Consider the following 26,482-nt stretch of genomic DNA (forward strand, 5'->3'; position numbering starts at 1 on the left):
GAAAGGTTCAACCGCGCTGGTTTCGGGAGGAGCCCTTCTTCAGGAACCTGGCCTCCAACAGAACACGAGCAAAGAGGACGGCTGGAGGGCGGGGTGCCCGGGAGGGAGAGGACACCAGCTAAAACAGATCTGCAGGTGACATCATGCACGAACCAACCAATCATGCTGTGCCAGCACTCAACACAATCATAACTACAAAAAGGAACAGAGAAAGAAAGAGGGAGGGAACAAAGAACACCCACCAATAGAGACACCACAATCAGAAAAGTTCCTCCCCCACACACACCCACACGCACACAAGCACACCATACCCTGTAACCAAAATCCATTATCTAAAGGAAGCCAAGAACCCTATTAGACAATGGTATTCCATTCCACACTTTCGTTAAGGCCATTCGGCTGAACAGATTGTAATTGAAAAATCCAATATTGTTCCCTGAGATTCAGATGAGCCTGTCGATCCCCCCTAAAGTCCCAAGGGACTTGCTCAAGCACGAACCAAGATAGGTCAGTAAAACAGTGACCAAAATCAGCACAGTGGGGTACCAAAGGGGCAGACTGAGATTCAGTACGGATCCGGCTTCTATGTTCTTGCAGTCTGACCCTAACACTTCTGCTGGTCCGTCCCACATAGCACAAACCGCACGGGCAGATGATGACATAAACTACCCATTTAGAATCACACGAATCTGAGTGGCATCCTCAACCTTGTCTCCAAAGAGTTCTTCCCCGAGACAAGAGATGTTTGTCAAGTAATCCTGAACATTAATGTCCATATCAGAGACTCTTAGTCATGCCAAGTGTCTCACGGCAATAGACATTGCTGATGCTCTGGATGATATGTAAAAAGCATCAAATATCGATCATGTCATGAACTACTATGTTTTAAATAAACTGTGAATGGTATCTTTAAAGTCCTATAGTTGGTCTGATGGAATGTACTGCTTTAAATCAGCTAACTTCTTAAGATGTTTCAGGTGGAATGTCACGAACAGCTGTAGTTTAGAACTCTATTCGTTAACACAGTTTTGATACAGACGGATATCAAAACTTGTCCATGGTACAACCTTCATGACCAGGTGGTGCAATGCATAAACTCTGGAGCTAGAGAATTTTAAAAGAATGGATTCAGACAAGTTAAAAAGTGATAAATCGGGATGGTATACATCCCAGGATATTAAAAGAACACAAAAATGAAATTGCTGACCTGCTGTTAGTGATCTGTAACCTGTTGCTAAAATAGTCTGTAGTACCTGAAGATTGGAGGGTGGCCAATGTTACACCAATTTTTAAAAGGGCTCCAGGGGAGATTAGGGAAAATTACAGACCGGTAAAGTGCTGGATAAAATGGTAGAAACGATTATAAAAAATAAAATTGTAGACTTCACCGAAAGAGTAGTGGATCATTGGAACAGACTCCCACTCCAGGTGATAAAGGCCAGCAGCGTGACGGATTTTAAGAGAAAATGGGATAATAATAATATAATAATAATAATAGTTTATTTTTATATACCGCCATACCCATGCGAGTTCAAGGCGGTTTACATTGAGTTACATTAGGGTCTGCTTAGACAGGCAGAATTACAATTATTTGTCAGAATTACAGATTTGTTATTTGAATTACAGAATAACAGAGTTTCAATTATTTATCAGCTTTATTTGAACTAGACAGGGGATGCGGAAAGAGGGGAAAAAAGAGGGGAAAAAAGGGGGGAAGGCTTCATAAGGGGGCCAGATTGGGGAGATATTGTCAGGGGGGGGAACAGTTTGGGTCTTGTTTGCGGAATAGGTAAGTTTTAAGTGATTTTCTGAAACCGAGGTAAGTGGGGGCCTCTAGTATCATTTGTGCTAGCCATGGGTTCAGCTTGGCAGCTTGGAAGGCGAAAGTTCTATCAAGGAATCTTTTGAAGTGACAAAGTTTGGGTGAGGGGAAGGCGAACAGCTGAATACGACGGGATATCTTGTTGGTGCGGTAGAGGTTGAAGTGAGGGTTGATGTAACTTGGTGAGGAACCATTTACCGCCCTGTAACAGAAGCATGCGAATTTGTAAAGGACTCTAGACTCGAAAGGCAGCCAGTGGAGTTGGTGGTAGAATGGGGTGACATGTTCCCATTTCTTTAGGCCAAAGATGAGGCGCACGGCGGTATTCTGGATTATTTTTAGTCTTCTGGTTGTTTTCTTCGTGGCGTTAAGGTATATGATGTTGCAATAATCTAGAATGCTGAGGATAGAGGATTGTACAAGAAGGCGGAAGGAAGTGTCATTGAAGTATTTTTTTATAGTGCGAAGTTTCCAAAGTGCAGAGAAGCTTTTCCTGATGACGAGGTCGGTGTGATTTTCTAAAGAAAGATTTTTGTCCAGCGTGACTCCCAGGATTTTTAAGGTTGGTTCGAGTGGGAAGGTCATTCCTTTCAGTTGAATTGTAGTTTCTTTGATTTTGTCGTTGGGGGTGGCTAGGAAGAATTTAGATTTATCGGGGTTTAGTTTCAGTCTGAATGCTAGCATCCAGAGTTCGATCTGGTTGAGAATGTTTGTAGTGTGGTCGAGTATTTCATGTGAAAAGTTGGTGAGTGGGATGGATATTGTGATGTCGTCTGCATAAATGAAGAATTTGAGCTTGAGGTTATGAAGAAGGTTGCCTAGGGAGGCCAGGTAGATGTTGAATAGGGTGGGGGATAAGGGGGAGCCCTGCGGGACCCCGCAGGTGTTGTCCCAGCTGTAAGAGAAAGAGTTGTTCTTGCATACTTTGTAGGATCTATTTCTTAGGAACCCCTGAAACCAGTTAAGGACCTGGTCTGAGATGCCGATGTGAGCCAGGCATTCAAGGAGAATGGTGTGGTCTACCAGGTCAAAAGCGCTGCTCAGGTCAAGTTGTATGATTAAGGCACTTGAGCCCTGACTGAAGAGCGTGTGTAGGTGGTCGAGAAGGGAAGCTAAGATGGTTTCCGTGCTGTGGTCAGTACGAAAGCCTGATTGAAAGTCGCTGAGTATGTTAAATTTATCAAGGTATGCAGAGAGTTCCGCCTTTACCAGCCCCTCCGCAATTTTGGTGAATAAGGGGATACTGGCGATCGGTCTATAGTTAGATGGGGAATTGGGTGGTTCATTCGCATTTTTTGTAATAGGGATACTCACGTGGGATCTCACGTGGGATCTTTAAGGGAGTAAATTCAGGGGAGGGGATACTTGGAATGGGCAGACTTGGTGGGCTATAGCCCTTTTCTGCTGCTTTTTTCTATGTTTCTATGTTTCTAACATGATTTAATGAGATGGAGTCAAATTGGGTTCAGCCGAGGGAGATCTAGCCTCACAAATTTGCTTGACTTCTTTAAAGGTGTGAATAAACATGTGGATAAAGGTGAGCTGGTTGATATAGTGCATCTAGATTTTCAGAAAGCTTTTGATAAAGTTCCTCACGAACGACTCCTGAGAAAATTAAAGTGTCATGGGATAGGTGGCAAAGTTCAGTTATGGATTAGGAATTGGTTATCAGATAGAAAACAGAGAATAGGGTTAAATGGTTATTTTTCTCAATGGAGGAGAGTTAACAGTGGAGTGCCGCAGGGGTGTGTACTGAGACCTGTGCTATTTAATTTATTTATAAATGATCTGGAAACTGGAATGACAAGTGAGGTGATTAAATTTGCAGATGACACTAAACTGTTAAAATGCACGCAGATTGTGAAAAATGACCTTAGGAAATTGGAAGACTGGGCGTCCAAGTGGCAGATGAAATTTAATGTGGACAAATGAAAAATGATGCACATTGGGAAGAATAACCTGAATCACAATTACCAGATGCTAGGATCCACCTTGGGGATTAGCGCCTAAGAAAAGGATCTGGGTATCATTGTAGACAATATGATGAAATGTTCCACCCAATGTGCGGCGGCGCCAAAAAAGCAAATAGGATGCTAGGAATTATTAAAAAAGGGATGGTTAACAAGATTAAGAATGTTATGCCTCTATATCGCTTTATGGTGCGACCTCATCTGGAGTACTGCGTTCAATTCTGGTCTCCTTATCTCAAGAAAGAACTAGTGGCGCTAGAAAAGGTTCAAAGAAGAGCGACCAAGATGGTAAAGGGGATGGAACTCCTCTCATATGAGGAAAGGCAAACAGTTAGGGCTCTTCATCTTGGAAAAGAGACGGCTAAGGGGAGATATGATTGAAGTCTTCAAAATCCTGAGTGGAGTAGAACGGGTACAAGTGGATCGATTTTTCACTCTGTCAAAAATTACAAAGACTAGGGGACACTCGATGAAGTTACAGGGAAATACTTTTTTTAAAAACAATTGGAGGAAATTTTATTCACCGAGTATAGTTAAGCTCTGGAACGCATTGCCAGAGGATGTGGTAAGAGTGGATAGTGTAGCTGGTTTTAAGAAGGGTTTGGACAATTTCCTGGAGAAAAAGTCCTTAGACTGTTATTGAGAAAGATACAGGGGAAGGCACTGCTTGCCTTGTATCGGTAGCATGGAATATTGTTACTCCTTGGGTTTTGGCCAGGTATTAGTGACCTGGATTGGCCACCTTGAGAACAGGCTACTGGGCTTGATGGACCATTGGTCTGATCCAGTAAGGCTATTCTTATGTTCTTATGACTGATGTAATCATTGCGTTTTATCAAATCCAGGACAAGATTGAATTCTATAAAGAAAGTCAATTTTCCTTGGGGCTATAGTAGTGGAAAGAGAAATCTCCCAGTTCTTAAAAAGAGCTTCTTTAAGTAGATTATGTAGAGGTAACTTAAAAAGTTCTTTAGGAAGCTTATCAAAATTCAAAGCCTTTAAGAGCTCTGCTCTAGGCTCAAGGTAAGACTAACTTAACAGGCAAGTCTTTTCTCATATTTCTGATGAATTTGGTGAAAGAGCCCCTTCAGAGGAGATCTTTGCCTGGGAGGCAGAGGAGATGGATCTGAAGGAATTCCATAGGATTCTGAAGCTGATAAAGTAGGCTCATTGTCAGTGTCAGAATGGTAAGATAGGTCAGTAGCAATATCTGGTGCACCAGGGGACTATATGACAGAGAAGGCTGTTTCTTAGAGTGTGAAGTATGACGGGAAGGACTTCTACTATGCCAGTACCAATCCAAAGATGATGTAGATGAAGAACGTCGTCTAGAACAGTGTTTTTCAACCTTTTTTGGGCAAAGGCACACTTGTTTCATGAAAAAAATCACGAGGCACACAACCATTAGAAAATGTTAAAAAATTTAACTCTGTGCCTATATTGACTATATATAAAGTAATTCTCTTGAATAGGAATCAAATAAACACAAAGAAAGTATTTTATAATGCTGCCACCGCCAACACCACCGTTGGCGGCGGTGGCACTCAAGTGGCTAAAGAGCCGCAGTTTGCCGGCCTAGGGACAACAATGGAGGGTGGCCAGCTGTGCACCCCCTTGGGACGTAAACCCGGGGTGGGGCAGACCGCCCCCCCCACCCTGGTATGCCACTATCTGTACCTCACTCCCTCCCTATGACCAAAAATTCTCCTTTCTTCTATTCCCCGTGTACACAACCATCTCTTTCCCTCCCTTCCTCTCTCCAAAGTCCATGCCTTCTGTGTCCAAACACTCATTCCCTCCCCCACCTCAGCATCTCTTTCCCTCCCTTCCTCTCTCCCAAGTCCATTTCTTCTGTATCCAAAAACGCATTCCCTCCCCCACCTCAGCATCTCTTTCCCTCCCTTTCTCTCTCCCAAGTCCATTTCTTCTGTGTCCAAAAACGCATTCCCTCCCCCACCTCAGCATCTCTTTCCCTCCCTTCCTCTCTCCCAAGTCCATGCCTTCTGTGTCCAAAAACCCATTCCCTCCCCCACCTCAGCATCTCTTTCCCTCCCTTCCTCTCTCCCAAGTTCATGCCTTGTGTCCAAAACGCACTCCCTCCCCCCTTTTGTGTTCCGTGTTTGCCTCCCAGCCCATCTTTGCAACTTTCTCAGCAAAACGAAGCTCAAGCCGCGAGGCTTGTCTTCTGCTTCCTGCCTGCCCTGCCGCGCACAAATAGCCGAACGGAAGTATTCTCCGACGTCGGAGGGCAGGCTTTGCTTAAGCCCTCCCTCCGACGTCAGCGCTGACATGGGGGAACGCTTGCGATCGGCTATATGTTAGCTGCAGGGCAGGCAGGAACAGAAGACGATCCTCGCGGCTCGAGATGTATTGAACTCCGCGTGTCCCCCGTCCAGCTCTCTCCTGTCCACGTGGGGCGGACCGCCCCTCTCCCTAGACTGGTGGTACTGCCCTGATGGCGGCCCTGACCGTACGGCACACCAGGCAACATCTCGCGGCACACTAACAGTGGTTGAAAAACACTGGTCTAGAACAGTGTTCTTCAACCTTTTTACACCTATGGACCGGCAGAAATAAAATAATTATTTTGTGGACCGGCAAACTACTAAGACTGAAATTTTTTTTTAAAAACCATCGCCGCCCTGTCCCCGCGAAGTCGGTCCCACAAACCATCTGATCCCAACCGCACAAGCCTCAAATAGTTATGATTTTATATTGAACATATTTTATTAAAAGTATAAAAAGAAACAATATTCTATACAATTGTCATTTTATAAATACAAATAATACAAGGCAAAGATCAACAAAACTCCTGTCTCCCCTCCCCTTCACATATATCCCCTCTACTATCAAGAAAACTGAATAAGCCAAATTATTACAGAATGCTACACAAATATCATGTAACAGAATACCAGTCATTCACACATGACAGGAATTGTGTTATGGGAGTGGAACTAGGGCAACTGCCCCCTGGTCAGAGAGAGCCCTAAACCAGCTGGAAGCTAAAGAAGCACTGCCTGGGCTTTGCACTCCCCAGTTATGTCTAGCAAGATACATATTTCAAATCTGATATATTTGAATCACAAGATAGAAATAAAATTATTTTTTTCGACCTTTTGTCGTCTCTGGTTTCTGCTTTCATTGCCTTTTCACTCTCTTCCAGCCAGTGTCTGCCCTAAGAACATAAGAATTGCCACTGCTGGGTCAGACCAGAGGTCCATCATGACCAGCAGTCCGCTCACGCGGCGGCCCTCTGGTCTAAGACCAGCACCTTAACTGAGACTAGCCCTACCAGCGCACGTTCTTGTTCAGCAGGAACTTGTCTAACTTTGTCTTGAATCCTTGGAGGGTGTTTTCCCCTATAACAGCCTCTGGAAGAGCGTTCCAGCTTTCTACCACAGAACTTCCTTACATTTGTATGGATCTATCCCCTTTCAACTTTAGAGATCCTTCTGCTCTCTCTCCCTTCTTCTCACTTCCATCATCTGTCCCCTTCTCTCTCTAATCTCCTCCATTCCATCATCTGCTCCTTCTCTCTCTTCCCCCCCCCAACTTCCATTATCTGCCCCCCTTCCCCTTACCTTTGCGGGTCACTTTCTTTCCCCTGAGGGTGGCTCATGTCAGAGGGGAAGCTTTGGCCGAGCAGAACCGCTTTCAAGGAACAGTGGAACTTACTTGATTGATGTCGATGCTGGGGCCCGTTGCCGTTTAAAGGAAAAAAAAAAAAATGGACCTGCAAAGGCGAGAGGAAGGGAGACCTCCAGGAAGCTGCTCTTTGCCTTCCTTCAGCGACCCAAGAGTCCAGACCAAAGAGCGGCAGCTCTGTGTACTTTTAACTTCGGCACAGAGCTGCCCCTAAGCAGTAGTTTAGCGCGGTTTCATGAGGCAGCCTCGGGGCCTTTGCTAGGCCGGCCCGCTTCGATGATGCGGTGTGGGCCGGCTTAGCAAAGGCCCCGAGGCTGCCTCATGAAACCGCGCTAAACTACTGCTTAGGGGCAGCTCTGTGCTGAAGTTAAAAGCACACAGAGCTGCCGCTGCTGGTCTGAAGATGCGGAGACAAGGCAGGATTCAAACGCGGTGGAAGGCAGGAGTCCCGGCATAGCGACTGCAACAGGAAGTTGCAAGTCAGCTGACGCTGGCCTTTCGTTGCGGCAGGGACCGAATCCTTCGCGGACCGGCAAGATTTTTTTGCAGACCGGCACCGGTCCGCGGACCGGCGGTTGAAGAACTGTGATCTAGAGCAGTGTTTTTCAACCTTTTTACACCTATGGACCGGCAGAAATAAAAGAATTATTCTGTGGACTGGCATCGGTCCATGGGCCGGTGGTTGAAGAACACTGGGCTAAGTCGTGGGCCAGACCCCGCCCATCTCTAACGAATCTCCACCCCAGACCCCGCCCCCATAATAGTACTAATTGCACCTTGCACGTCCCGTGCCTCATCTGGAAGCCTTCCCTCTGACGTTGCAACATCAGAGAGAAGGCTTCTGGTTCAGGTGCAGGATGCCCATAGGAGCCACTGCCCGTGGCTTTGTGCACTGAATCAGTTAGGAAGAGGGAGCTGGCTCGAAGATAACGCCGCATTGATCGCACCGTGGGCTGGCGGTTAAAGAACACTGTTTTGGGCCTGATGCACATGCTGGCCCTGTGGACCGGCAGGAAATTTCTGTGGATCGGCACTGGTCCGTGGACCGGTGGTTGAAGAACACTGGTCTAGAATGTCTGGATCTTGATCTCTGACATGACAAGGATGTCATGTCAGAAACTCTTTTAGATGCAGAAGAATGTGCATTGGTACGATGTGATGTCTTCCTAGACTGTTGCGATGGAGAACGTCGATGCATCGATTGATGCGTCAATTCAGATCTTTGATATAGAATGGTGCTGCCTTGATGTAGACCTTGAGCTGGTACCCAGGGGCCTCAAGATGCTATACTCTAGCAGGGCTGGTACTGAGGGAGTCGGTGTTTGCATCAGTGTAGAATAGAACTTAGAAATAAAACTGAGCTCCCTGTTAAGGAACCCCTTCAGCTGGTTTTGTAAGATCTGCATCGGTACCACTGGCTCAACAACCAGTACTATTGGTGCTGCAGGGGGTATGACCTCGATGAGGAGACACTGCCTGTACTGAAGAAGACCTTTGGCATCTGCTCTTGGCCAGCATCGAGGGATTCGATGCAGTGGAGGCCCCCTGGGAATATGGCTTCTTAGTAGGCTTCGATGGAGGCGTGGCATCCGATGTCGATGCGAGTACTGATGGACCTGCCTTGTCATCAGAATCCATTACCGAGCCAAAAAGCTCCTGCTGCTGGATTAGTTGAGTCCTCAATGAGTGCTTTTGTAAGGGGGAACAGCAAGAACTAGTATCCACTTGATGCTCAGGCCCTAAACACTGTAAACACCAGCTGTGTGGAATAGCAATTGAAATTAGGTGCAGGTACTGACAGACTTTTTAAAACTGCTTGGAGGTCTTGACATGGACAGGAAAATTACAGCAGCAAAGTCAAAAGATTCAATGGTGAAGAAAACGAAACACCAATTTTAGAAAGGACCCGAAGGCCTGACCGAGGAACCAGCTGAAAAAAATTAAGATATACCGGTAATGTTTTTGGGGTTTTTTTTAACTAAATTAAAAATACTATAACTAGGTAAAACAAGAAAAAAAGCTAGCCATTGGCATTGTCTGTACCAGGCTCTGTGGATGATGTCACCCACAAGTGAGAATATAGAAACATGATGGCAGATAGAGGCCAAATGGCCCATCTAGTCTGCCCATTCCCAGTAACCATTCATTATCTCTTCCTCTCTCTAAGAGATCCCACACGTGCTTATCCCACGCTTTCTTGAATTCAGACACAGTCTCTGTCTCCATCACTTCTTCCACGCATCTATCACTCTTTCTGTAAAAATTATTTCCTTAGATTACTCCTCAGTCTATCACCTTTTAACTACATCCTATGCCTTCTCATTCCAGAGCTTCCTTTTAAATTAGACTCGATTGATGTGCATTTATGCCACATAGGTATTTAAACGTCTCTATCATATCTTCCCTCGTCCGCTTTTCCACTAAAGAAGTGGTCTCAAATAGAGAATGACACGGGGAAAAAATCTGCCCCCGTCACTGCACCGTCCCCGGCCCACCATCCTCTGCACCGCCCCGTCACCGCCGTTCCCTTCACTGCCCCATCACCGTCACCGCCATCCCTTTCACCGCCCCTGCCATCCCATTCACCGCCCCGTCACCGTCCCCGCAGCATCCATATAAGCCTCAGTACTGCGAAACACCATGAAGACAGACGAGTCCTGCCACTACTACTATTGCACTGAGAATCTGTTTCAGTGCCTCTGCCCTGTAGTAAAAACAGAACATAAAATAAATCAATTGACTTGTCCTCCCTTGCAATGACGTGTCCCCCATGTTTACCTATAGCTCGAATCAGATCAATTGTGCACACTAAAAATGCAGGAAGATCTGGAACATGAGCGCAGGCAGGCAGTGATACAAAAACAGCAGACACCCGACCGATTGCAGTGTTCCGCCATCTCTCTCCCTCCATCTCACCTTAGATGTAGAGTATGCCGGCTTTCTTTTTCACCCAGCCGCACGTGCAGGTGCTCATTTGTTCAATATTCTCCTCTGACGCAACCGGAAACAGGAAGTTGTAAGAGAGGAGAAGATTGATCAACTCGAGCAGCCGCGCAAGCGCGGCTTTTTGAACACATGTGGCTGGGCGAAAAAGAAAGCCGGCATACTCTACATCAGTGTTTTTCAACCTTTTTACACCCGTGAACCGGCAGAAATAAAATCTAATCTAATCTAATCCTTAGGTTTGTATACCGCATCATCTCCACGTTCGTAGAGCTCGACGCGGTTTACAGTAGGAGAAATAGGAAGGAACTACAACAGAGGGTTAGAGGTAGAAGTGTGAAGCAAATTTAGAGGACTTGGGATGCCAAGATATAAGAGTTTCCTTGATTCCTAAGTTGGAGGGAGACTTACATTTTTTGAGAAAAGCCAGGTTTTCAGATGTTTGCGGAAAACTTGGAGAGAGCTCAAGTTCCGAAGAGGGGAGGTAAGATTGTTCCAGAGCTCAGTGATTTTGAAGTGGAGGGAGGTCCCTAGCTTTTCTGTGTGGGAAATGCCTTTTAGCGAGGGGAAGGATAGTTTTAATTTGTGGGAGGATCTGGTGGTATTAGGGTTTGAGGAATTCCAAGAAAGAGGGATAAAGGGAGGGAGGATACCATATAGGATTTTGAAAGTTAAACAGGCGCATTTATAGTGGACCCTGGCAATTATAGGAAGCCAGTGGAGCTTGGCCAGGAGCGGGGAGACATGGTCAAATTTACTTTTAGCGAAGATGAGTTTGGCCGCGGCATTCTGAATCTGTTGGAGTCTGTGGAGATTTTTCTTAGTTAGGCTTAAGTAGATAGAGTTGCAATAGTCCAATCTGGAGAGGATGATGGATTTGACAAGGAGGGTAAAATGTTTTTGATGGAAGCAGGATCTAACTTTCCTCAGCATGTGAAGGCTGAAAAAGCATTTTTTTACCAAGGATTGGAGGTGGTCATTGAAGGACAATGTGGAATCAATGATGATGCCCAAGACCTTGCTCGAGAACTCAAGCTGCAGAGAGGAGCCAGAGGGTAGTGGGATGGAGGTGGGTAGGTGATCTAGTTTTGGACTGAGCCAAAGAAGTCTTGTTTTGGACTCATTCAATTTCATTTGCACAGTGTGGGCCCAGGATTGTAGGTTCATTATACAAGAGGATATGCTCTTAGACAGGTTGGTGAGGTTTGAATTGGTCTCGAGGATGTCGTCTGCATAAGTGTAAATTGTTTCAAGGGGGGATAGATGGAGGAGTTTTAGGGAGGACATATAGATGTTGAAAAGGATAGGGGATAGTGGAGAGCCTTGTGGGACTCCACAATTCGGTTTCCAGGGGGAGGATGAGGTGCCATTCATGTTAACAATGTAAGAACGAGAGCTGAGGAATTTAGAAAACCAACTGAGGACTGTGGAGTTGATACCTATCTCAGAGAGTTGGTAAACAAGAATATCATGGTGAACAACGTCGAAAGCAGCGGAAAGGTCAAATTGTAGGAGGACGGCTAACTTATTTCGAGAGTGAAGTTGCTGAACCCTTGAAATCAGGGAAGACAGTAGGGATTCGGTGCTGAAGTTAGGACGAAAGCCATATTGATAGGGTAAAAGAATAGAGAATCTCTCTAAGTATGATGAGAGTTGGGAAGAAATGATGGACTCTAGCATCTTGGTTAGGAGAGAGATATTTGCAATTGGGCGATAGCTGGATGGTATGGAAGGGTTAAGGTCAGATTTTTTCAGTAGTGGGGTCAAGGCGATATGACCCATTTCTGGGGAGAAATGGCCCGACTGAAGGGCGGAGTTTATGAGAATGGTGATAGAAGAAATAGCCTGAGCGACTGGCTGGCCCAGAACATCCTCTCCGACGTCAGAATTGACGTCGGAAAGACTTCCTGTCGCCTTTAGTAGCTGCAGCATGAGCATGGCGGTAAGAGCAGGGGAAAAGGAAGGAGGCTTTTTTTTTTCGCGCAAACCGGCAGAAATTCAACCGGCGGTAAGGAGGGAGGGAGATGGCGGAGACAGCGCGATCCTTGATTGCCTCACTGTGGGGACAAGTCCATTCACCGCTCCACGGGGCGGTGAATGGCCTTGTCCCCATCCCGCAGAGGTCACTATTTTTTCTTCCCCGTTTTGGCAGGTTACCCGCGGCTAAATGCGGCTAGCCGCGGGTAACCCACCACCGTGTCATTCTCTAGTCTCAAACTCACGGCCTGGGGGCCACATGTGGCCCGCCAGGTACTATTTTGAGGCCCTCATTATGTTTTATCATAATCACAAAAGTAAAAGAAAGCAGTTTCTTAGCCAAAAGGAAAGATTTGTAAACTAAAGAGTTTTACCTCATGCAAAATTGCCATTTCTTTAATAAGACATTACTATTTTTTCTGAGGCTCTCCAAGTACCTACAAATCCAAAATGTGGCCCTGCAAAGGGTTTGAGTTTGAGACCACTGCTCTAAAGTATACATATTGAGATCTTTAAGTCTGTCTCTATATGCCTTATGACCAAGGCCCCACACCATTTTAGTAGCCTTTCTATGGACCGACTCCATCCTTTTTATATCTTTTAGAAGGTATGGTCTCCAGAACTGTACACAATATTCTAAATGAGGTCTCACCAAAATCTTATACAGGGGCATCAATACCTCCTTTTTCCTACTAGCCATACCTCTTCCAATGCACCCTAGCATCCTTCTAGCTTTCGCCGTCACCTTTTCAACCTGTTTGGCCACCTTAAGATCATCACAATCACATGCATGCACTGTGAATGTCATAGTGAGCTTCTTTTTTTTTATATTTCTTTATTCATTTTTAAAATATGGAAACAAGTGTACAATAAATCAAATCATAATATACATTTTCACTTGAAATTCTAGTCATCTTATACTATAAATTACCTCCCATCCCTCCCTTCCAAATATACTTGTAATTGCTTATCACATTTTACATAAACCCCACCCACCCATCCACCCACCCACCATATATATACTAAATGGGGATAAATACAGTTATTTATTATAGTAATTTATTAATGGTCCCCACACATCTTTAAATTTCTTAAAATAACCTTTTCTAACCGCCAATGTTTTTTCCATTTCATACATATGACACACCGAATTCCACCAAAAACAGTAGTTTAACCCTCTATAGTCTTTCCAATTGTATGTTATTTGTTGGATGGCAACTCCTGTTAAAATCATTAATAGCTTATTATTATTCGAGGAGATTTGACTTTTGGCCCTCATAGACATACCAAACAAAATTGTATCGTATGACAGGGCCACGTGAATCTCTAACATACAATTTATTTGACCCCAGATCAATTTCCAAAAATTATTAATAAAAGGACAATAAAATAATAAATTATCTAGAGTTCCAGCCTCAAGATGATAATGCTAACATCTATTAGACTTAGAGCAATCCAATTTTTGTAAACGAACAGGGGTCCAGAGTGCTCTATGCAACAGGAAAAACCATGTTTGCCTCATAGACATTGTACATCTTATCCTCCAAGACCAAATACGTGGCCATTGAGATGCATTAATTTGATGCTTAATCTCAATGCTCCAAATATCTCTAAGTACCATCCTTGGTTTTTTATTTAAATAGCCAGATAATGTTTTGTACCACTGCGCGGCCTGGTGACCCAGAAAGTCTGCCTGAAAGCATAAGAATTCCAAAGTAAATTGAGTATTTAAGGACTTCCATTCAGGGAACCCTGCCTGAATGGCCTGCTTCAATTGCAACCATTTATAACTTTGTTTTTTAGCAAGGCCAAATTTATGTTGCAACTGTGAAAACTCCAGCAGTTTACAATCAGAAATAACATCATTTAAAGTACGTATTCCTGCCTTAATCCAATCCTTCCAGACAATCTTAAAACCGCCTATTTGTATCTTGGAGTTTAGCCATATGTTTTGAAAAGTAGATTTTTGAATAGTAAGAGGAGCTAAATTGTTAACATATTTTAATGTTGTCCAAGTGTCCATTATTATCCTGTTGCTTTTCCTTATTTTAGGCATTTTAATGCTAAGCAGATGACGAAGCCTGATAGGAAACATGAGCTGCCATTCCAACCACAACCAATCTGGAAGCTTCTCCATGAGTTCTGGGAGGACCCAATACATACCTTGGCGCAAGATATAGGATTAATGAAACCTATAAAAATTTGGAAAATTTACCCCTCCCTCCTCAATTGGTTTTTGTAAAGTCACTAAAGCAATTCTTACAGCTTTACCCAGCCAAATAAATTTACTAAGAATATTATTTAATTTTTTTATAAAAAGACCCCTGAAAAAAAAACTGGTATCATTCCCATTTGATAGCAAACCACAGGCAAAATCATCATTTTGACAGTTTGGACTCTTCCCCACCAAGATAAATGTAAAGGATTCCATTGCTCACATAACTCTGTTACTTTTTGTAATAAACTTTTTTCATTCATTATAATTGTTTCATCAAGTGTGTTTTTTATCCATATACCTAAATATTTTATTCCTTCTTCTTTCCATATTAAAGGGAATGATTCAAATAATCCTTTTGTGCAATGCACATTCAAAGGAAGAACTTCTGATTTAGACCAATTTATTTTATATCCTGAAAACTTTCCAAATTTTTCGATCAGATCCAGTCAACTTGGAATGGTTGTTTCAGGATTTCTCAAATGAAATAATATATCATCCGCATATGCAGATACTTTATACTCTCTACCAGAACGCGGTATACCCTGTATCTCCTTCTTCTGTTGAATTGCTAATAGCAAAAAGTAAAGGAGATAGAGGACAACCCTGTCTAACTCCATCTCTGCAACTTAAAACAATCAGAAAAATTATTATTAATATATAATCTAGCAACAGGAGAGCTAAACAGAGTTTGAATCATTTGTATAAATCTCGAACCAATACCAAACCATTCCATGGCCTGGTACATAAATGTCCATTCCACACGATCAAAAGCTTTCTCTGCATCTAGAGACACAGAAAAAGCTGGATCTCCAATTTATTTTGTTAAATATAACATTTGCAATGCCAATCTGGTATTATTAGAAGAGTGTCTCTGAGCAACAAACCCTGTTTGGTGCATACCAATTATGTAAGGAAGAGCTTTTGCCAAACGTATAGCCAAAAGTTTGGCTAATAATTTACCATCCACATTTATCAATGAAATAGGCCTGTAATTTGAAACCAACATGGGATCTTTATTTGGCTTTGGCAAAACAATAGTTAATGATTCTGCCATAGTGCCTGATATACAACCTTTCTTTAGTTGATTCTGATATAAATTTAATAAATGAGGTAAAAGAGTATTTTGAAATGCTTTATAAAACTCTACCGTAAAACCATCACCACCTGGAGCGGTCCTCACTCTAAGAGACTTCAATGTTGTTTGTAATTCTTGTAATGATATTGGATTTTCCAAACTTCTTTTTATATGATCAGGAATCTTCGGACCTTCAAAAATGTTTAAAAACTCTACACCATCTTTTTCTTTATCTAAATAAGACTCAGAAGAATACAGGTTTTTATAATAATTTAAAAACTGTTTTAAAATAGGACCAATTTGAAAATGATTATCACCTTTTTCATCTTTTATTGCATTCATTTTCATCTTTCCTTTTTTCACTTTAGGATAATTAGCCAATAGTCTTCCCGCCTTATTTGAACTACCATAATACAAAGCTTGCTGACACAAAATATTTTTTTTAGCCAATTTAGAAGAAATCTCATTATATTTATATTTTACTTTTAATAAAGTTTGTAACGTATAATTCTCCCATTTTTTAATCAATTTTGACTCTAAATATTTTATTTCTTGTTCTAATTCAGTAAATTGCTTATTTAATTGTTTTTTAGAATAGGCTGAAAATGATATAATTTGCCCTCTCATTGTTGCCTTAAAAGCGTCCCATATTATTTCTAAAGACACTTCTTCTGTATTATTATTTTGAAAATATTCATCAATTTTTGATTGAAATTCTTCACAAAATTTTGGATATGCAAGCAATGCATTATTAAATCTCCAGACAGGCCTAACATTGCCTGGGTCATTAAGATTTAAAGTAATCCACACACCACCATGATCTGATAAAATTATTGGTTCTATAGAAGCTTGAGTAATATCTTGTACTAACCCATCAGAAACAAAAATATAATCAATTCTAGAAAAAGATTTATGAACATGCGAATAAAACAAAAAATCTCGATCATTAAAATGAAGAAATCTCCAAATATCTTTTAAATTACAAGAATTTATAAAATTATCCAACCCTAAAGATTTTAAAATTTTACTAGGTTTTTTATCCAATAAAGGATCCACAACAGCATTAAAATCTCTTGCTACTATTAAATTATTAGCTGCCAGTGGTAAAACTATTGGTTGTAGAGTTTTAAAATAATCAATTTGATTCGAATTAGGGACATACACATTAAACAGCGCCACAGTATTATTGCCCATACTCATGTTCACATGCACCCACCTTCCTAATTTATCTGCAGCCACCATATTAAATCCTGCTGAACATTTTTTGTTAATTAAAATAGCTACACCAGCTTTTTTCCCCACCGCAGGTGCAAAAAAACAATCCTTCACCCAATTACCAATACATTTTTTTGATTCATCTCCATTAAGGTGAGTCTCCTGTATGAAATAGACATCCGCATTCTGATTTTTAAATATAGCAATGCTTTTTTCCTTTTTATCGGATGGTTGAGACCATTAACATTTAGTGAAAGAATCTTTAGAGTCATTACAGTAAATCAAAACAGTAATCCAAAATATTCATCACATCAATATTATATCCTCTTTTCCCCTTATTAAAAGTAATATTAGACCCCAACCCCTCCCCATATACCCCTCCCAATACCCTTAATCCCTACCCCCTCCCATCCCTCCCTTAAATTAATTGCCAACTTTGAAACGCACATCTTGACTAGGCAACAAACTCCCCCACAAGCTATATTTATAAACATTAAACCATTAGCCAAAGCATTATAATATTAAATGAAAATCACATATTAAACAAGACTTTTTTATCAAGAATTACCTCCTCCTTTTTTGTTGGTTTTTTTTTTTTTTCCATGAACCATCACTTTCCTACTCATTCTTTACAAATATGATATCATTGTAAATAAATAAATAATCAAACAAACTTTTAAAATTATAACCTTCCATATCATATCCACTTTCTAGGACAAACTACATCTCAAAACTTCAAGTCATTTGACACATTTAAGTATTATTGAATATATATTGCAATCATCATTCTTAACCTATTTCTTTCAAAAAGTCAATAAAATTTTCAAAAACAAACAAAATTTATCCATTCAGCACAGCTCTCATAAAAATCCACAATAAATTTTCCATAATAGCATAGCTGTTATCCTTCTAACTTTCAATCCATTTTCAACATCCTCTTAGATCATATGCCTTATACTGCAATATCCAAACTTTTCTTTCATCATTCAATTTTTGCCAAAAAGATTTATATTGATCCTGGTTTCAGACCTGTGGTGCCAGACAAAGATCAGCCGTATCATACATACATAATCTCTGTTCATTTTTATACACCACCACATATCTGTCATTGTTTAATATAAGACCAGACCAACTTGTAGCAAAAACAGCTATATTAGATCCACTGCTGCATTAATGGATTTTCAAATGCAATGTCTTAATCCATATATTACAGCAAACTTCGTCTTCTTGAAATGAAAAGTTGTAAGGCATATAAAGTCACATTCCAAATCCCATCTTGCTTGCAGATCCACACTAACTAATGTCCTCTTGCTTGCAGATTATACCTTCTCAATCTCAGTAGTTAGTACACATAAATTATCTTATTCAAACTGTTTTGCATAAACATCCAACTTTTCCTCAGTCTGCATCTTCAAACAGCAAGTCAGTTCAATCAATAGAGTTAACTTCTGCAATATAAAAGGTCTGCAGTATTATAACTCTTATATCCATTCAGGCTACATTCCAATTGACCTCGTGACAAAATAGAATGTGGAATGTATTTCAAATCCAACTGCAGCCATGCCATCAGAATCTTATTAACTTTATAAGATATATAAATCTTTAAAACAAAAACAAATATTACAACCAAGAAAAATTATATTCATCCAGATCACTTCTAAGTAGCCATAGGTGATTCACACTGGTCCAGAAATTCTTTGAGTTTTGCTGCGGTTTCAAAATTTAAAGTTTTATTCTTGTAAGTGACCCGCATAGTTGCCGGGTATATTAGACCATATCGGGCTCCCAAACTCCTCAGCTGCGGTCTCAGATCTAATAACTGCTTTCTTTTTTGAGCTGTTGCTCTGGCAAAGTCAGGAACAATATAAATCTTGGAGTCCTGACACTTTAAATTTTTATTGTCTTTAGCCAGTTTAATTATTTCAGATACCTGCTGATATCTAAGTAACTTAAATATCAGTGGACGCGGACCTTTTTGACAATCTCGTTGGGACCCTGTCACTCTTTCGATTTCCAACGGAAACTTGTTTAGAATCGGGAGCACCTTTGGCAGAAAATTAAGCAAGAAACCAATCGGATCAGACCTTTCAATTCCCTCCGGAATTCCAAGCACCCTTAAATTGCTCCTTCTCTCACGATTAGACAAATCTTCCAGCTCCCTTTTCAATGCTTCAATTTCTTTACTATGTTCCTTATGTTGTACAATTTCTTCCTCACACCTTTCAACTCGTTTCTCTATATGGTCCACTTTTAACTCCATAACTTGCAGTTTGTTTGATAAACACACTACCTCTTCCTTAACTTCTTTTATATTCTTTGCGCACTCTAAAACTATTTCCTTTACTGCCTGAATTTCTTTCATTATATCTTTATTTTCTATATCTTCCGGCGGCAACGGAACTGATAGCGGGGATGCCGCATCTAGTTTCGACCGCTTAACACTTCCTGAGCCATTCCCCGCTGCCGAATTTTTATTTTGTTTACCCGAAGCCATTTCTAACCTCAGATCCACTATTTCAAAGTGATTTTTGAAATTTTTCCCGGCTATATTATCTGTTAAATAGCTTGACTTCGCGGAGCTACTCCATCACCCAGCCATCTTCGTCCGCTCCAAAGCCACGCCCCCCATAGTGAGCTTCTTGACAATGTTGTTTCATTTACATCATGACCAAGTGCTTAGGTAACAGCACCAATGACAAATGTAGCACCTCTATCTGGCAAATTAATATGATCTAATGGTCCGGCAACGTCAGGATGTGCAAAGATGTTTGCTTTTGGCTGTTTTGACCGAGAATTGAAACAAGGGGTTCTGCTGACTTCAAAATCAACATCTGAATTTGAACTATCAGTCAACTTCAGCAATATTCTTGGACTCAGATAATCCACTAGTCAGAGAAAGAGAAGTGGCAGTTGGCTGTATAGAACTACTGACAATGACATTTTCTGCCTCTACTTTGGCTGCAAACTTACTAAATCATTCTTCTTGAACTCGCTTTCTATCCTCCTTCTTTGCCAAGTAGTATCATTGTCGGCCATGCTCCATGACAAAACATCTTGCTTCTACATGATTAGAAATTGTCTGTTTTCTTTGATTTTCATTGTGACTAATTCATCACTGGTAGCAACATCAAAAAGTTGGATGAGACATTCTTTGAAGGTTTCTTGATTCACCATATTATGTACATTGCATCTATGATGGTTCTTTTTTTGGTTCTCATAGTCTTCATAAAGCTTCATCAATATGCAAATCCCTGAATCTATTTGCTAATGTGGTATTCTTGTGTCAGTGTGTAAGTACATTATCAATTGAAGAACATCCCCATTGATTGGAAGAGGTGAACTCCACTCCTCCCCCTGCCACGTGCACACCTTCACTTCACTCCCACTCTACCTCTTTGTTGGCATGAGCAGAAACTCCAACCTGCTGCTCACGCCAGCATTGGCTCTTCCTCTGATGCAACTTCTGGGTCTCACACCTAGGAAGTGACATCAGAGGGAGAGTTGACCTAATGCGGGCAACAAATTGGTGATGCTGCTTGTGCCAGTGAAATTAAAGAGATACAGGGAAAGGGAAGAGGGGCAGAAAAGAGGGCAGGGGAAGGGCACCTCTCACCCTCTTTATGCCATCAGTGCCCTTCCCTAGCAGACACACTTTAACACTGCTTCTAGTCTTTGACATTATTTCTTAGTTAAGAACATAAGCACTGCCATCTCCGGATCAGACCTTCGGTTCCTCAAGTCTGGCGATCCGCACCCGCGGAGGCCCAGCCAGGTGTACACCTGGTGTAATTTTAGTCACCCATATCACTCTATGCCTCTCGTAAGGAGATGTGCATCTAGTTTGCTTTTAAATCCTAGAATGGTGGATTCCGCTGGGAGAGCATTCTAGGTGTCCACCACTTGTTGCGTGAAGCAGAACTTCCTGATATTTGTCCTGGACTTGTTCCCCCTTAGCTTCAGTCCATGTCCTCTTGTCCGTGTCACATTGGACATTGTAAATAATTTTTTTTCCTGCTCTATTTTGCAAATTCCTTTCAGTATTTTGAAAGTCTCGATCATATCCCCTTGCAGTCTCCTTTTCTCAAGGGAGAACAATCCCAGTCTCTTAAGTCGTTCCTCATATTCCAAGTTCTCCATACCTTTTATTAGCTTCGTTGCTCGTCTCTGCACCCTCTCCAGCAGTTTTATATCCTTCTTTAGGTTGGGAGACCAAAGTTGGACACAGTATTCCAAATGTGGTCTGACCATTGTTCTATAAAGCGGCATTATAACTTTCTCTGATCTACTCGTGATTCCTTTCTTTATCATGCCTAACATTCTATTTGCTTTCTTTGCAGCTGCTGCGCATTGTGCCGACAGTTTCAGGGTCCTATCTATCAGTACACCCAGATCCTTTTATTGTTTGCTCTTACCCAGAGTTGCACCTGACATGCTATACTCGTGTTCCTTGTTCTTTCTGCCTAAATGCATTGCTTTGCACTTTTCCACATTAAACTTCATCTGCCATTTCTCCGCCCATTTCTCTAACTGACACAAGTCACTCTGGAGTTCCTCGCTATTCTTCTGCGATCTGATTGCCCGGCATAGCTTTGTGTCGTCTGCAAACTTGATGATCTCATTGGATGTTCCTTCTTCTAGGTCAGGGGTAGGGAACTCCGGTCAGGAGCTGCGCAGGGCATTCAGTGCGGTTCCCTGTGCAAAAAAACGCTTTCGCAGTTTAGTAAAAGGGGGCCATAGTGCAAAATATAGACAGCAGATATAAATTCTCAAAACAGACACATTTTAATCACTAAATTAAAAATAAAATTATTTTTCCTACCTTTGCTGTCTGGTTGCACTTCCTTCTGACTGTGTATCCAATATTTCTATCTTTCTGCCTCCTGCACTCTTCCTCTCCTCCGGACCTCATTCCCTTCCCCAACCAACATCTCTCTCTGTCCCTCCATGAGTCCAACTTTTTCTTCCTTTCTCCCTGCCTGCCCCCTGCCACATTTCATTCTCTCCCCCCAACTTTTATTTCTTTCTTTCTCTCTCCCTGCCTGCCCCCTGCCACCCGACACACTTCATTCAATCCTCCAACTTTCTTTCTTTCTCTCTCTCTCTCTCTCCTTGCCTGCCCCCCACCAGTCACTGCCACCAATTTCTCCCTGCTTTCCTGCCACACACAGTAACATAGACAGGCCAGGCATGTGCAGCAACTGTAAAACGGCCAGCACAGAAGTCTTCCCCTGATGTCAATTCTGATGTCGGAGAGGAAATTCTGGGCCAGCCAATCGCTGTCTGGCTGGCCCAGAACTTCCTCTCTGATGTCATAATTGATGTTGGAGGAAAGGCTTGTGGGCCAGCGGCGTACAATCGCTGCATGCGCCTGGCCTTTTCTTGCGGCAGCTTCAGCAGGGAGAGATCCCAGGCTTCATGATCGACTCGTGTAGCCTTTGCAATCTACCTGTAGATTGCAATTGACGTTTTGGGCACCCCTGGTCTAAGTGCTTTAAAAATGAGCCTCAGGGTCTCACAGAAATGCCAAGTTAACCAGTTCCAGCCTGGAGATTTTGGGTCAGTCCTAAATTTCTGACCACCCTATCCCAGTTCATTATGAAAACTGCAGAATTAGGCATTACAAACCCCACACTGCTCTGAGTGTTAAGTTCAAAACCAGGCTTGTCAAAATCTCTAGCCTGGAAATAGGTAACTTGGTATCAGCAATCAGGGGTGAAAACCAGTGAAAGCAGGAAAACTCCCTTGGGCCTTCATAGGGTCAGCATAGCTTATGGTATTTTTTCCTTCTTCCACAGCAGAGTACAGATCCTGGGTGAGCTCCCTTGTCTACTACCTATCTGCATATCCATGTTCTCAATGATTATTCCTTTTGTTCACACCATGATCTATGTCATTACCATGAGGTCTGGCATCTCAGCCTCCCTGGTTCCAATTTTGGTTGTACTATACGGTCCGGTTCCATTTTTCAGAGACTCCAGGTACCTTGAATTTAAAGCATATGGATCCCCAATGTGGCTTCCGATACAGAACTTCTCCCAATGCTTTTCCAGAAGAGATTGTGAGCGAAAAGCCATGTTACAGTTCTTACAGCAGTAGTCTCCCAGCTCCATTATGCTGGGATCTTTTGAAGAGGGTCCAGATATGAACTGTGGTCTCTCCTGAACTTGGTATTGGACTGAGACAAAGCACTTCTAAAACCAGAGCCAAACTATTTGAGATGAAGTGGTGAGAACATATGCACATGAAGGAAGGAATTTCTGCTTTTCATATACTTGTATTGAATTATACCTTCAAGGCGGTATAAAATCTAAAACAGAAAGAATATAAAAACATATCTGTTAGGTTATGAAGGGACTGACCTGGAATCCCACAAACAAGAAAAGGGGCTTAGGGATCCTTCAAATAGGAAAGAAGCATATCCCCAAGCTAACTTACAGAGTGAAACACAAGAGATTTAAACAGAAATATTCCCAGCTTTGAAAAAGAAATATCAAAAGGGCAGACAGAAGTATTTTGCCAAATTAGTCAGTCAAATAACCCTTTATCTAATGTTAACATAATGCCAGAGTGCATATCCACTAACAGAAATAAAATAGTCAAAGGCATTGAATAGACCAGACAGAAAGACCCAGCCATACTGGAGGAAGAATACATTTCTTATCAAGCATCAAGCTGTAACCAGTATCTCGGGGCAATCTGAAACAGTCCAGCTCAGGGTTTCCAGATTCCCTTTTACCAATAACTAGTCATCATAACTAAATTTTATTTCTTTATTTATATTAGTTCAGTGCTGGGGAGACAGAGAGGGCAAAAAAAAAAAAAAACACAACCCCAAACAAATCCTTTCGTCTCTAAATGCAAAACTTGTCAGTACCTTATAAAGAGATTAGGTTCTTATCTTGCCAATATCTTTTCTAGCAGATAGGTATGTCATTCTGGATATCCCATTGCTTATGAACTGTGCCGAAGGAATCCACTTCAGCTTTTGAATCCCTCCTCCTTCAGTTTGCAGGCGATAGCCCCATAGAGAAATACATGTGAAGGAGGGGTATGGGGAAACTCCCCAAACTACAACTCAGTTATGCTCTGAAATCATAACAAACATGTTTTGTCATTAAACAATCAAAACAGTTATGTGGCAAGTTTATTTTTAATTTGATATACTGCCTATCTAGTCTAAGTTTAAGCGGTTTACATACAGAGTTAAAATAAACGTAAGTTAAGAGAAGAACCATCAGGAGAACCCTGAGACACAGGCTAAAGGACAAGGCCTAACAACAAAATAGGCCAAGGACAAAATGGATTCTATAAAAAACTTCATCTCTGACCCATAACTGCTGACAGCAGGAAAACAACTACTGGGGAAATTTCCATGAAGCATTGCTGGTCACAAGATAGTGACCACAGCAGGACAATGTGATGTGCCCTGGAGAGATAGTCACAAGGTAGCAAAAGCAGAACAAGGTAGCAAAAGCTGAGAACACAACATACTGAAAGTACTGATACCGCAACACCCAAAAAGCTGAGGGCGGGGGCCACTAAGAAGGGAGGGGTCCATGTCAAGAGGGTCTGGGAGTTAGCACCAAGGACAAACTGGTAAGTCCTGGCAAGGGTGATAGAGAAGTTGTTTTCGGCAACACCCAAGCCTTGTATTGACCTGAAGTAAACCTGTAAAACAACCAATAACTAATTTGAAAATGTAACCACCAATCAGAATGCTAATGTAAACTCCAATCATAATGATAGAATAACATTCTAAGTTAAGGGATAAAAGGTCAAGAATGAGGAACTGGACTTAAGAGAGGACTGAAGCTGTCAGACTACTAGTCTGGATGATTCCTCCTCTTAGTCAAATAAGTGAAAGGGAGATTACCAAAACTATGGCATTGTGAGTAAAGAGATTAAAATACTGGAACACAAAATATATATATGATCTCTAAAGCAAAATCTAAAGTGACCTTTAACCTTAGATTTAGAACTTTTGAATCATATCATGTAGGAATTAACATGATTACACAATTTTGAGTGTATGTTAATTCCTACATGATATGATTCAAAAGTTCACTTTAGATTTTGCTTTAGAGATCTTATATATATTCTGTGATTCCTCCTCTTGACACATTGCTGTATGATCATTTTTTATGCCAATTATGTAAACTGATTTTGTTTTACTTATTAAAACTTATTAACTTGATACAGCATATGTGTTGGTGTGTGGTCATTACCAAAGACAGTGAAAGGTAGAGGCCTCCTTTTAGGATGAAGACAAAACACAATTAAAAAAAAACAAATACTTGTTACAGAAGGGAATGAGGGGCATTATGTTCTAAAATTTTAAGAAAATGAATGAAGAGAAACACTGAGGGTATGGGGAAAAGAGAATAGTCCTGAATACAAGTATAACCCCAAAGTGTTATAGCAATAGTTTAGTCTTTATACTCTTAAGGACTGATTGACATGCAAATATCAGTTTGGATTTGAACTTTCTTATAGAGATAGTAGGTAGGCGCAGGAGATAACTGACAGGGTGTGACTCCAGAATGATACACCTATCTGCTAGAAAAGATATTAGCAAGGTAAGAACCTCACTCTTTCTCTAGTGCAATAGGAGAGTCATTCTGGATGGACAGGACATACAAAAACAGTTCCAAACATCTAGGGTAGGACCACTGAGCTGGCTCATAATACTGAGGGCCTAAAGGTGGATTCGTCCCTTGTCACTACATCCACTCTGTAAAACTTGGAAAATGTATGCAGAGTGGACCAAATCGCTGCCCTACAATTCTCCTCGGGGGAGACTGATTGAGCTTCCACCCACGAAGAAGCCACACTTCTAGGGAAATGCACCTTTATGGAAACTGGTGACTATTTCCCTAGGCTATATATGCTGATGAAATGGCCCTATGGATCCATCTGGAGATTGTGGCCTTGGAAGCAGTGTATCGTGTCTAGCCTAACTAGTGAGTGCAAAAAGATAGTCAGATAGCCTATACTCGTTAGTGACCTCAAGAGATCAGAGAAGCACTCTTTTCACATCCCTTGTTTTTAGAATCCAGTCCTTCTTCTTATAACTTGTGGACTGGAATGCCTGGACTGGAACGCCTGCAATCCGACTTCTACATTGACTTGGAAAGTCAAAACAACCTTCAGCAAAAGGGATGGAACAGTGCACAAAAAAACTCTGATCTCTGTGAATTTGAGAATAAGCTCTCTGAAAAAAAGAGCCATTAACTCCAAGACTCTTCTCGCTGAGATAATGGCCACAAGAAAGACCATCCTGAGCGTCAGATCCATCAAGGACATGTCCTTCAGCAGTTCATATGGAGCTTGGCTGAGGCCTTGCAAAACCACATTAAGGTTCCATGTAGAGAAAGGCTCCTCCTTTTCCTCAATGCACCAGTGAACATAAGAATTGCCTCTGCTGGGTCAGACCAATGGTCCATCCTGCCCAGCAGTCCGCTCACGCGGCGGCCCCAAGGTCAAGACCAGTGCTCCACATGAGTCCAGTCTCACCAGTTTAGCATGAACTTGTCCAACTTTGTCTTGAAACCCTGGAGGGTGTTTTCCCCTATAACAGACTCCAGAAGAGCGTTCCAGTTTTCTACCACTCTCTGGGT

General features: G+C 41.8%; 1 protein-coding gene across 5 annotated transcripts in view; it reads right to left on the reverse strand.

Annotated features, from left to right (window-relative positions):
- CCDC17 (coiled-coil domain containing 17) overlaps positions 1-26,482 on the reverse strand; it is a 432,057-nt gene that overhangs the window by 395,308 nt on the left and 10,267 nt on the right. For 4 of the 5 annotated variants that reach the window (XM_033915898.1, XM_033915896.1, XM_033915895.1 and 1 more), the window contains exon 2: positions 22,763-23,172. The exons of the other annotated variant lie outside the window; for it this stretch is intronic. In XM_033915898.1, the coding sequence (XP_033771789.1) occupies positions 22,763-22,975 (213 nt within the window). In that variant the 5' untranslated portion in view covers positions 22,976-23,172. The remainder of the gene's footprint in view (positions 1-22,762; positions 23,173-26,482) is intronic. 5 annotated transcript variants of the gene reach the window in all.

The sequence above is a fragment of the Geotrypetes seraphini genome, chromosome 12, assembly GCF_902459505.1.
Source record: "Geotrypetes seraphini chromosome 12, aGeoSer1.1, whole genome shotgun sequence".
In the NCBI taxonomy this organism is placed as follows: Eukaryota; Metazoa; Chordata; class Amphibia; order Gymnophiona; family Dermophiidae; genus Geotrypetes; species Geotrypetes seraphini.